The sequence below is a fragment of the Cenococcum geophilum genome (genome assembly GCF_001692895.1).
Source record: "Cenococcum geophilum 1.58 unplaced genomic scaffold K441scaffold_48, whole genome shotgun sequence".
Classification (NCBI taxonomy): Eukaryota; Fungi; Ascomycota; class Dothideomycetes; order Gloniales; family Gloniaceae; genus Cenococcum; species Cenococcum geophilum.
In genome coordinates this window covers 1,052,670-1,066,651 of record NW_027137606.1, presented here as the reverse complement: position 1 = coordinate 1,066,651, position 13,982 = coordinate 1,052,670, and the positions used below count along the sequence as shown (strand labels likewise).

Genomic DNA, 13,982 nt, shown 5'->3' with positions numbered 1-13,982 from the left:
GTTAATTTAAGCACGGTCTAGGATGGAGCCGATAGAACTATATAATAAGGAATAGTAACTAAGGTTATATAATGCGCTATATATTAAATAAGAGGAACGAGAGGAACTTACGTACCTTATGTATAAGACGTATATTATATACAAAAAGGGATTTTATAGGAGTACGGTTGTATATTTAAGGACCCTTAGTCCCTACCTAGATAGTTCCTTCTTTATAGTGATTTTTAGAATATAATTGGAGTTAATCTATTAGGCAACCACTCCACCAGTTATTATTACGTTGTTGACTTTATACTTGCATTCCTACACACCTAGCCCAATAACGAGCCTATCGTAGTTCTTGCTACAAGGTTCCGTTACAAACTCTAGAGTAAATACTTTTACCTTAATAAATACCTAGTATACTGTAAAGCTAGCTAACTTTTTAAATATACCTATTAAAGAACTGCCTAAACTAATTTTTATTATAGGTATAACGGGCGGATAGGGCCACCTATTATAACTATCTTGTGGATTTACCTCCGTATTAATAGATAAAGGTAGTATAATATTCCCTTCCTTATTACGGACCTAGGAAGTTATAATATAATCTTAAAAAGAAAATGGCTAGCCTATTTAGGCTTATAGCTTAATATATAGAGTAAGGGGCTTATTTAGCCCAAAACCTTACCCCTAACCCCTTTTTTTATAAAAGAAATTAGCATTATAATAGAAAACCTTATGCAGCCCTAAATTAATACTATTTACTAGGCAGATGCTATATATAAGGACTAGGCCTTTAAGAAAGATATATAGCTTAACCTATAACGGATCCGTATACTATACTGCCCCTAGACTAGCTATACTACGCTACCTATACTAGAGACCTAGAAAGCTAGTAGTAATTTAGCTAAGTTAACTATAGAGGATTTAGGCCCTATATAGCTATAAAGGAAAGCTAGAAATATTAGACGCTATACTAAACTAATAGATAGGAAAGATAACTTATAGAAAATAGAATATAAGCTAAGGAAGACTATAGACCCTATATCGTAAAATATGACCTAATAGATATTTATAAAGAAACTAGCGGACCTCCTACTAGTTAATATCTGCTATATTAGTACCGTAGGATTCTACTAGAACTTAGTTTAGTCTAATACTATTACCTTTACAACTAGCTTATATAAAATTAATTAAATAATTAAAAAAAAGGAAGGTAAGCTTAGTAGACTAAAAAGTAAACTTATAGATAAGGAACTAGTGGAATAAAAGCTACCCTATTAACACTAGAAATTTAAGGACGTATTCTTTAAAGTAGCGTCTAATATACTTCTACCTTATTAACCCTATAACTATAAGATTAAGATTAAGCAGGGTAAGAAAAATACCCTTAGCTTTAGCCCCCTTTATAAGCGGTTTATTACCGAATTATAGGCTATAAAGTAGTATCTTATTAATAACCTAAATAAGGGCTTTATTAAGCCTAGCTAAGCCCCTTTTACTTTACCTATTCTCTTTATTAAAAAGCTAAATAGAGAACTTTACTTCTATATTAACTACTATAAGCTAAATAATAGAACCCGTAAGGACCGCTATCCGCTATCCCTACTTAATAAAACTTTAGCCTAAATAAGTAGAGCTAAGGTCTTTATAAAGCTTAATATCCGCTAGGCCTTTTATTAAATTAGAATAGACCCTAGGTCTAAGGATTTTATTATATTTTAGACCTATTACGGAACGTATAAATATAAGGTACTTCCTTTTAGACTAACTAACGGACTAGCTACGTACTAGCGGTATATAAATAATATACTCTTTAACTACCTTAATAACTTCTATACGGCCTATTTAGACGATATTATAATCTATTTTAAGAATAAGCTAGAATATAAGGAGTATATCTATAAAGTCCTATAATGGCTCCGCGAGGCTAGCCTTTAGGTTAATATTAAGAAGTTAAAGTTTAGTATTAAGCGTATAAAGTACCTAAGCTTTATTATTAATATAAACGGAATTAAAGCCAACCTAGAGAAAACGGCTATAATTAATTAGTAGGCACTGTAACGAAGCCTTATAGTAGGAACTACGGTAGACTTATTAATGGGCCGGGTATATAGGTAAACAAGAAGTTAATAATGTAATAATAACTAGTGGAGTGGTTGCCTAACAGATTAACTTTAATTATATTCTAAGATTTACTATAAGGAAAGAACTATCTAGGTAGGGACTGCGGTTCCTTAAATATATAACTATACTCTTAAGAAATCCTCCTTATATGTAATATACGTATAGTATATAAGATACGTAAGTTTCTTACGTTTCTTTTGTTTAATATAGAGTATATTATATAACCTTAGTTACTATTCCTCGTTATATAGCTTAACTATTTCCATTCTAGACTATGCCTATATTAACTAACTAGCTTTTTCCAACTCCTCTCCTAGTAGTTATAATATTATACTTAAAGTGTCCATAACACCATTTCCCTTCTCTTTATCTTTATTCTTAAAGATTTTTAGTATCTCTAAGTTATTTACTAGAGGTATAATATCCGTCTAATTAATTTAGTTAATATTGTTGCTTATTATGCCTAAAGCCTCTTCTTCTTTATACGCGCAATATTATGCCCGCACTGTTGCTGTAATTCTATCGCTTAGTAAAATAATACCGTCTCCGTGTTCTCGTTGTGCGAAAAAAGGGTTGGCTTATGTTGCGCTAGCAAGCCCTTTATCTTAATAACCCTCTTCCTATTTAAAGTGTACTAAGGCGAACGTTTAGTCCTTTTGTAACGTTCGTTTTACTTCTAACGCTAAGTATACACGTCCTATTACTCTTAATAACCTTTAAGTTTCTTAAGTAATTTGTTATAGGGTCTTATGTTTAATCTACGGCTACGAAGTTTAATAGTAACCTAGCGCAGGCTCTTGCTAAACTTAAACGCTCTTATAATACGGAGTAAAAAGCCCTAAATGCTTATATTGTGGCGTCCGCTTAACTACTTCGTCTTAAAAAGGTTCGTAAAAAGGTCCGTTTTAAGAAGTGAAAACTTATAAAATAAGGTTTATAGGAACTTAGTAATAAAAGAACGGATTCTCTTTTAGTAGGGGAGGAAATAATTCCAAGTAGCGTGGTAGCTGCTCCTCTTAGGTCCCCCTTAGGTGATTTATTCTTTAGTAATCCTTCTTTATTAATATTACCTAACCTAATTTCTTTTAATACTCCTATACCTTTCCTATAGCGTTCTTTAAATTCTATAGTGGTTCCTAGGTAGTCTTATTATAGCCTATTTACTTAACCTTATACTATATTTTATTGTTAATGTCCTTATAACTAATGATTTTTAAAACTTACTATTTGTCTTTTTCTCGTCCTCTATACGTGTCTACCTTATAGATTAGTGGCTTAATATTCCTATATGCTGGCTCTAGCATTGTAATATACTATATAGGGTAGATCTTTATTTTAGCTAGTAGGTTTAACTTAAATATAACTAGTAAAATCCTCTATATAATTTCGAAAGGTCCTAGTCTAATATAGTCCAACTTTTTACTTAGTTGTCGACTCTTGAAATTTTTATATAGTAGCTATACTTTGTCCCCCTCCTTAAGATCTAGTCCCTTAGATCTCTTGGCGTTATAGTGCTTTTTTATTCTTTCTTATACCTTTTTCGCTAATTCTATAAGGTCTATATAAAGATTTATTAGTGTCTTTATTCTTTTTTTAGCTATACTACTTGTTTTCTTTGCTTATTATAGTAACAATAATATTCTTAGCTTATATCTATTAGCGACTTAGTTAATTAAGGCATAAGCACGGTAAGAGGGACGCGTAAGCCTATATAATTGGATTGTCTATAAACGAGAATCTAAAGCTAGGGAAAGGAAAGGAAAAGAAGAGTAGCGCCGCTCGATGTTATATAAGATCTTCGCGTTACGTAACCGCAATATACGGCAATCTGTGGCAACTTGCTAGTGCGAAGATCTGCTAAGTTCTGCCATTTTCTGCTAGTGCCGTAATAATATCTATAATTTGCCTTAAATAGTAATATACCTATTCCTTTTTATGGTATTATATTATATATAAACTATATAATTAGTAATAACAATACCTAATTATTCTGTGTGTAATTAATATAATATCTTAGATACTATTCTAGCGTCTAATTTAATCTTTCTGTTTATCTATCTGTCTGCGGATAATATATAGTAGAAGTTGCTGCTCTAACTCCTTGTTCCGCTAAGAATACCTTCTAAAATACTGCTATAAATCTTAAATCCCTATCCAATATAATCTTACTTAATACTCTATGTGTTAGGAGTATACCACGTATAGTAAGTTGCCGTCACGTAAGGCCGCGGCAGTAGCGTGGTGAGGAGCCTTAAGCTCCTCGCCCTCCCTTATTTAAAAGAATAGAAGAACAATTATCATACTATCTACGACCCGTAGCTACGTGGTACCACCTTGTGTAACCAACACTAATTAGTGCTTAACTTTACTGTTATACTATAGAACAGCTAGGTATTCTACTAAGAAGAGACGAGCTACTGTACCAGTGCTACTTGTACTAAAGGGAGCTGTCTTTTAAGGTTAGAACTGGTCCTAAACCTTAAATAGAACTCTTCCACAAATCTAAGGATCTAAAGGCCAGAACTGGTCCTAAGCCTTTCCTAGATTATAGATTCTTACGTCCATTACGCAGAATAACACGCTTTACGAGTCTTCGCGATTTAAGGCCAGAACTAGTTCTAAGCCCTATAATCGCAAATACACGTTATAAACGCGTACTAAACAACGAACGCGTACTAAACGACAATCCCTACCCTAATAATACTTCCCCCCAAAAACATAGTTACGCCTACCTTAAACGACTAGGAAGACTCCTTACTACTAGGGGTAGCTTTATACGCGAAACTTATTAATGAAGATTGGGACGAATTTACTATTAATATAATAACTTATACCGCAAAACAAGTTAACGGCTTTCTCCTACACCGTATTATATTTTACTAAAGTAGATACTACGCCGATCTACAGCTGTGGGAATATTTTAGGGAGGATTTTATAGGATGGACCGCTAACACCTAGGCACTTAGCAATATTAATATTGTTTAGGATTTTCAAGACTTCCTTTGGGAAAAAGGAGTATTTGTCCCTATAGATGGGGGTGCTATTAGAGACAATATTTAAAAGCAAGTCCTTAATGTAGAAGAAGAGCACGAATGGACTCTATAAGAGATTGAGATTAAGCACCAAATACGCGCTATAAAGAAGTCTAACTCTTAAGGGAATCCCAATAACGGATAGCCATAAGCAACACTATAGACAACCTTAGGCTATTAAACACCTTAAGTTCCTCAGGCTGCCGTATCTCAACCCGTGCCTTAAGCTCCGCAACAACCTCTATAAGAACCTCCGCTAATTCCACTAGCTATTCTAACTGCTATATTACCAGTTATCCCAATCGCTACACCGCTAGCTACCCCAATTGCTGCCCCTGCTACCCTACTTGGTCCTCCTCCTACTTAGCAACAGTATAACTTTTAGTAGCCTACCTATTAGCAACAGCCTCTATAAGAATCTCCGCAGTAATATCCGCAGCAATATCCGCAGCAACCTCCGTAGTAAGAATATCCGTAGCAGCCGCAGTAACCGCAGCAGCTATATATACATATACCACCTAAACTGGCTATAACTAGTATAGAGTAAGGACTTAGGCAAGGACCTAGATACAGTAAGGAGGTGGCCATAATTATAAAGATCTATATAAACAATAAGTTATTTGTAGCTTGCTAGGGAGTTCCTACCTATAGAATTGCCGTCTCAAATCCTGGAGAAGACTTGTCTCAGTTAATTAATAAGTTGCAGCCCTTAATTACTGCACGGGAGAAGGAACACCCTAGTTAAAAAGTGTATACTACCTTCTTTACGGATCGCCGCTACCACAATTAAGATTAAGCTCCGTTCTACCAGCAATCTCCGTAACAACCTCCACAATAACCTCTATAACAACCTCTACGTAGCCGAAATAAGTGTCGGTTTGGGGCACGTGCGCACCCACCAAAATCATACTTCACGATCACAATACCATAATACAGCCAAATCAATTCAATATCGAGTCATCTGCCCGTCAGCCCTAATACACTCATGTAGGCGCTTCGTGTACCAGCTGTACATCTCTGCAATCTTCTCCTGATCCACTTAGTTCTCCTAAACATCTCATCAGCAAAATGTTTTTCAGCCAGGCAGGTATCAAGACAAATGACATTAGCTAGCTGATAGGTAGAGACACAGAATTGTACGAGTGATCTATTTTATTCAAAGGTGGCTCTAAGAGCCCTAATATACATAAGAGAATTGACCCCCTACAGGGGTCCCTAGAGAGTGATGATACAGGTTGAAACTAGACTGACACCGTCTGATACGGACGTCGAATAGCACCCGTCGCACCTCTGTAGTAAGGCTACCTTCGTGGCCAATACACCCCCTCAGATCTGAAGTAGAGCGTCAGAGCTGGATTACCGGATTAGGCAGTCGGGATAGAAGAGCTGGTGGTGAGCTTTGCCGAGCGTCAATTGACCAGATGTCTGATATCGCGGAGCCCCAAGACTTCGACGAATTTTTGATGATTTTGCTTTGCGAGAGCTTTAGTTAGTCCGTCTGCAGCCATCTCGCTCGTTGGTACCCATTGTACGACGAAGCTTTCGTTTTGGACCTCTTGGCGAAGCCAGAACTAATGGATATCTACGTGTCGGAGTTTTGTAGATACCGTAGGGGTCTCTTTTGTCACGATCCGTACTGACTGCTGATTGTTATAATTAATAATAACGTCTTGTTCTAGATTAAATCTGATGGCTTTAAAGATCCGAACTATATGCTTAACCTCTCCACTAACGCGCGAGAGAGCTAGGAGTTCTGCCTCCGTAGTGGACTTAGTAACTACCTTTTGTCTAGTTACCTGCCATACTATAGGCCCATTAAATAGGCTTATTAAGAAACCCTATAAGCTCCGTTATATTAGAGCATTATTAGCAAAGCTGGCATTAGAAGCAGCTTTTAGAACCTAGTTTATCTTATACGGCGTAATAGCAGAGAACTTAAGTGCGAGGTATCTGGTATTATAGAGATAGGTAAGCAATCTATTAATCTCCACAAGATAAGCTAGCGACGGATTTTGTAGGAACTTAGCTAGCTTGCTAACAGAAAAGGCGACGTTAGGTCGTATAGTAGATGCCGGATATATTGCAGAACCTATACAGCGTTAATATCCTTTTATCTAATTTAGCGTAGCTTCTCCCTTATACGGTGTTAATTCCTAGCCTAATAGTGGTGTAGCTAATAGCTTTAGATATTCTAGATGGTATATTAAGACTAGCTTCTTAAGATACTGATTTAGACAAAGCTAGAGCTTTCCCTTTTGTCGATCTCGCACGACACGAGTATTTAGAAATGACGTAAATTAAGGTATTTGGCGTATCTCGAATCGATCTTATAGCTACTATAGGATGTCCTATATCTGCTAATAACAGCTTAGGTATCCTATAATTAGGATATCATCGACGTAGAAAAACACAAAGATAGGTTTAGTAGGGTGTACGTAGAGACATAGCTCGTCTGGTATAGCTATTAAACCCATGCTTTGCAGAGCAGCAGACATTTCTAAGAACCACAATTTAGGAGATTTCCGTAGTCTATATATTGCCTTTCTTAGACGGAGAGAGAATCTAGGCGGTAGGTTTATACCCTTAGGGGGAATAAGGTAGACCTTATCGTTAACTAAGGTATTAACGAAGGCGTTTACGGCGTTAATCTGTATAACGTCTAGGTTAAAGCCAGCGATAAGAGCGCAAAGTAGACGAAAGGTTTAATAGGCTGCCGTTATAGCTTTAACATCCTCTTATAAAACTGCTTAAAGGTCTCCGTAGATAACTAGACGAGCTTTAAATCTCGTAATAAAGCCGTCTATATCTTCCTTGTACGTAAAGACCTATATAGTAGGAAGTTGATAAACCTTTTTAATTAGCCGTACCTCGTCCTAGGTCTGCTTTCCAGTTAAGGCCTTTATCTCGGTATAAGCAGCTACTTTAAACTCTATAGCGTACTTATAATTAAGCATCTCTTTCTATAACTTTAGTAGCGGTAGAAAGTCGTCTCGATGTCCGTATGTCTTTATAGCAGCAGTATAGAAAGCGTAAGCCAATAGTGTTGTATCTAGATTAATAAAATTATTACCGTTATTAATTTGAACCGCAAAGGCTCGTTATTATAAATTCTAATTTAGTATATCTTTCTTCTTTGCCGTAGACCGCTTTTTACGGCTAAAACGTCTCTTACCCCCTAATAATAAGCCTGCTGTTGTCTAAGGTTTGGAATAAGGTATAGGATCTACAAACAGTGGTTTAGTAACTTCAGAAGATAACTAAGTAGTAGATGGTGTCTGTGGCGTAGATGCCGTAATAAATGGTAATTGCTAAGGCGCTAAAGATGCTAATAGTTTAGACGGTTCTAGAGTTAGCTTTAGGGTAGGTAGCTAACGGAGTTCTTCTGTTAAGATCTAAATGCTTTTTAACGTAGGAGTAACGTTAATATTTACTAAATACGGCAGTCCTATATCCAGTTCTTTATTAAAGTTCTCTATCTAGTCCTTGCTACCATCTTAAAGATTATCTAGTAGGTCCTAGGTTTGCTGAAAACAATCCTTTTAAGCCTATAAGATAATAAGGTATTCTGGTGTTTCGGGAGATTAATATCTCTTTAACTTATTAATTCATACATTACGAGATCAGATAATGCGGTTAGTAGTTGGTATCTATATCCTATAGATATTTAACGCTTCCATACTAATAAGATAACCTATTTAGGCTTATGGCTTAAACTTTGCCTTCCTAGGAATACTGTGTTTAATAAGCACGTAGGTTAAAGATCTGGCTATATAAAGCCCTGCTAGCTATAGCTTCCATTTATACAGCATCTTAAATAGGGTCTTTTAGTCGACGGACTTAATAGGAGTTTAATTAAGTAGGAATACTGCTAGAAGCATAAACTTGGGCCATAGATCCACGGGTAACTTTACTTTAATAACAGTAGTCCTTACTTATTTAGAAATGGCCCTTTTTAACCTCTCTATAGGTTTATTTAGAGCTAGGGTATCTAGTATTAATTGCTTAATAATACCTCCATTAAGTTAGATAAGATTCTTTACCCTAGCGCCTATACCTTACTCCTTATCTATATACCAAATGCGGACACCTTAAGCATTAAATTTCTTCGTAAATGCTATTATTGATTTAAAGAGTAGGAGCAGTGTCTCTTGCTTGTGGTTCTTAATAGGAAAAGCATAATAGTACTTTATATAGTTATACTAAAAGTAAGCTATATACGTGTCTCTATTAAACCTATCTTTTTCTATAATAACATTAAAGTATATATATTTAAAAGGGTAGGTTCCTTTTACTAATATTCTACAAGATGTCTGCTAGGTTATTTTTCTAAGAATATATAGTTTATAAAGTGGTACACCATACGGAGTTCTTCCTCTGTTTGTCTTAACTACTTTAACCCTATTTACCGTAGTTAGCAGATAATCTACTAACTCTATATTATAGTGTAGTAAGCGTTAATGCTATACTTTATTATATGCTAAGGTCTTAAAAAATCTAGTGGATACAGCGTAGGCGGTAGAAGTAGGTAGTAAGGTAGCAATAGCATTAATGAGGTAAAGACCTCCGTGTTCCGTAAGGTTAGTAAATAGGGTTCCGTTATCCTTATAGCGTAAATAGTCTGTAAATTGGTTAATAATTACTCTAACCCTGCGGAGCTTTACTGCGGATATTAAATTGGTATGAAAATAGGGAGCGTACGCTATATTCCTTAATATCAGATACCGAGTTAGGCGTTATTTCCCCACCTTAATTGCCAAGTTGATATTACCGTATCTATAGATTTCTGCTCCTGAATCTCTAGCTGTTGCTTTAGATATACAAGGCTTAAGGTCACAAAAGTATCTGATATTATTGCAGAAGTGGGTGTCTGCCATAGTGTTATACCCCTAGGCATTAATTAACGACAGATCCGGATGTTCCTGCAATAATAACGATGAGTAGGATGTTGTTACAGCCGCCGCTGTAGCTCGAGGTCGGTCCAGATCCTCGATCTTTTCGCTAGTAGACGAAGCTGATAGAGACGTCCTTGACCTAGGGCCTTCCCTCTTAATCTGCTTAAGCCTCCTATCGTAATACTGCTTGTTTGTTGGGACCTTAAGCCATTCCTAATACCTCCGTAGATATTTATTATTTGGTATAAAGTTCGGACCTTAAAGAGACTAAAACAGTTGCTTGCAATTCTTTAACTTATAGGGTAAACCATAAGCAAAGCACTTTGCCTTAGGTGATTGAGAAGGTATTAGGGTGGTAGACGTCGTAGGATCTGCAGCTGGCTGCCCTAAGAGTGTAGCATGGGCGTTACGTCCCGTATTCGGATGCTTATAGAGGAGGTTAAATTCCTTAATTATGGTCGCTATTTCGAGCTTCTCTAACCTCTTCGCTACCTTTTAAATAAAGGCATAATATAGAGCTAGATAGATCTCCTTATAGTCCTGGACAAAGGCTTGTATAACGCTGCTTTCTGTTACCTCTATTAACCCTTCCTCTAGCTCTTTGCCGTTCTGTATAATAGTAATATAAAGCTAAAGCCATAATTCTAGAGTCTGGCGTTTAGGCCCTTATTTCCATTTCTTAAGATCGTCTAATACCATTTGCTGCAACGTAGCTTAAGATAGCCTTGCTACCTTCTTCAGCTATCTTAGAATCAAATGTAGTGTGGTAAGGTTCTTAAAATACCCTAAGAAGTTGGTGCCTATGGTAGCATGCAAGAGTGCTGCAAACGTATAGAGCTTCTCTTCCCGCTTTAGGTAGTCCTGTCGTTAGAGCTTATAGAGCTCGAAGAGCATTCTCTATATCTCTAGAGATTGCTAAGTTTGTTGTCCTTGACTTAATAACCCAGGTGTAGCTGTTCCAGTAGATGATGGAGTTGCTGCTGGAGCTGTAGGAGCCGCTGCTAGTGCTGCAGGAGCTGCAGGATCCGCTGCTGGTGCTGCAGGATCTGCAGGTGCTGGTGCAGGTGCTGTAGGAGCTGCTGCTATCGAAGGTATGGCTGGCTCATTGTTTTCTTTAATTTCGTTCTCCGTCTTATCTAGGTCGACATAGTCCCAGATCTTTGCAAAACTTGCCTCTTAGCGGATAAATTAAAACTATATAGGCCAGTCTTTCTAGGTTAGCAAAAGAGGGTTTATAGAGTCCTTGGTTGCTATATTAGCTTTTGTTTTAAGGTTGCGTAAAGAGACGCGCTTACGCGTAAAGCACACAATATTTCGTGACGAACTATGCTCAAAGAGGCTTAGTGGTAGTCGTCTGGCCACTGAGATTTCCCTAGTGCTCAGAAGGTTACCGGGCTTATAACTTTCAGCCAGGCAGGTATTAAGATAAATGACATTAGCTAGCTAATAGGTAGAGACACAGAATTGTACAAATGATCTATTTTATTCAAAGGTGGCTCTAAGAGCCCTAATATATATAAGAGAATTGACCCCCTATAGGGGTCCCTAGAGAGTGATGATACAGGTTGAAACTAGACTAACACTGTCTGATACAGACGTCGAACAGCACCCGTCGCACCTCTATAGTAAGGCTACCTTCGTGGCCAACAATGTTTATGCCTCCTAACAGTACTGACAGCTCCTAACAGCTCCTGTTAGGGCTGTTAGGAGCTCCAGAAGACACTTACACTCGGCATCCTGTTAGGAACCTGTCAGGAGGTCGCCCGGACCACCAGGACCACCAGGACCTCCAGGACCTCCAGGACCTCCAGGACCATCAGGACCATCAGGGCCATTAGGACCATCAGGACAACAATAAAAATTCTAGATTTAAAAATAAGGTATATTAACACTCCAGTATTTGCAGCTAGTTAAAAAATATAAAATTAATTTAATTATATATAATCTAAATAATCCAAATTAATCTCTTTTGTTTACCGCCTGTGTCTGTTATAGAGCTCTACTTAGGCGTCGGGCGATTAACTAAGGAGCCTCTCGCGGAGGCTCTAAATCGTCAATCGGCGGTGTTCCCGATAATCTACTGGCCGTGTGCTGATTTCCTAACTAGGCCTAGTGCCTGCCTGCCTGCCTGCCTGCCTGCCTGCCTGCCTATCTGCCTATCCTACCTATCTATGCCTGCCTATGCCTGTCGTGCCCACCTATCTATCCTACCTGTCTGTATCTGTAATTCGGGGGAGAGGTTAGCCCGATCGAAGGCTCTGCTTAATTCGATTGCGATTAATTATATTAATTTAAATCGTTCTCTATAGGCGTTTATTGGCTATATATTTAAACGGTAGTTATCTAGGGTGCCTCCCTAAGAGGCCTTAATTCAATTTAATTTGGTAATAGGCTGATATTAAGGCTCTAGTTTAATTCAATTGATTAATCAAATCAATCGTGGTGTTTGCTGGCTGGTTGTTTAAACAATTATCGTCTGGTTCTAACGATAGTCCTCTCCTACTTACCTACCTATCTACCTACCTACCTATTTACCTACCTGCCTATGTCAGTATCTGATTTAATTTAGGGGAGAGGTTAGCCCAATTAAAGGCTCTAATTAATCCAGGTTGTTCTCTATAGCCGTTTGCTAGCTGTATATTCAAACGGTAGTCGTCTAGGGTGCCTCCCTAGGAGGCCTTAATACGATTTGGTAATGGGCTAATATCAAATTCGATTAATCGATCAATTAAATCGTTCGTGGTCTTCGCTAGCTAGTTGTTCGAAAGGTTGTCGTCTAGTTCTTGTAACGGTCGTCTGGTTCTGGCGACGGTCGTCTGGTTCTGGCGACGGTCGTCTAGTTTTGGCGACGGTCCTCTGCTGGCTGCCGTTCTAGTGCCTCCTAAGGGAGGATATAAGGAAGGGTAAAGAATGGGGTGACTGCAAAGGGGGTAACTTAGCAGAGGCACATGTAGGCTATTAGGAATATAGCGGGGACCTAATAGCACTGTGTGTCGCGCGCACGCGTATATAGGGTCGTGTCGCATTAAGGGGGAGGTATCCCATTAGGGGGGGTATTACAGTAGGGAGGGTGTCGTATTGGGGGGGTGTCTTAAGGGGTGTGCATAGGAGGTGTTGCTTTAGGGGGGGGGGTTAGGAGGGGTATCGCTTAGGGGTATCCTGTTAGGAACCTAATAGGATAATTAAGAAAATTAAGATCCTGCCAAGAGCCTGTTAGGAATGATTAGGAAATACTAGTTTCCTATTAAGACCCTAACAGGACCGTAAGAGGACGATTAGGAAATCAAAGATCCTGCCAGAAGCCTATCAGGACGACTAGGACAATTAGGAAAATTAAAATCCTACTAGGAGCCTGCCAGGAGCCTACCAGGACGATTAGGACCTTTAGGAAAGTCAAAATCCTATTAGGAGGCCTCTAGGATCTTAGCACCCCAACAAAATGCTAATGCTATAAAACGCTCTAATGCTATATCCTCTTCCACGCGCTTTAAATGGAATTTCTTCTTAATAGGATGGGCTAAGGACTCTATAATTAATAGATCTGGTGATAAACCAGGCAATATTAAAAGCTTTAAGTCCCATTCCTTTACCCAGGCTAAAGACTCCCTTAATTTATGCGCTAAATCTGTATCCTGGTATAAAGTAATTCCCTTAATATTAAACTTTAAAAGAAGCCATGGTAACACCTACTTGGTATAGGCTTTTAAATTTATCTTACTTACCTGGTTATCCACCTTATATAAGAAGAACTTTTTTTAGGTCCTGCTAATAATAATAAAGACATTAAACAGTTTAAGATGTTTCTTCTCCTAGGCCTTCTCCTTTTTATCCTTTTTAGTAACCCCCTTCTTCCTATAAATATTCTATGGTAAATAGCGGTAAAGATTACTACTTTTTCTCTTAATTTTATGGGTTTCTTCTGCACCTAAACTAAAGTAATATTTATTAT

General features: G+C 37.7%; 1 protein-coding gene across 1 annotated transcript; it reads left to right on the top strand.

Moving 5' to 3' along the window:
* Nucleotides 1-1,782: 1,782 nt before the first annotated feature.
* Nucleotides 1,783-2,016, top strand: K441DRAFT_417882 (uncharacterized protein; the record flags this gene model as incomplete). Its single annotated transcript, XM_067641530.1, has 2 exons — nt 1,783-1,890; nt 1,924-2,016. Coding segments are annotated over 2 exons (201 nt in total), but the record flags the coding sequence as incomplete, so codon positions are not given.
* Nucleotides 2,017-13,982: the final 11,966 nt, after the last annotated feature.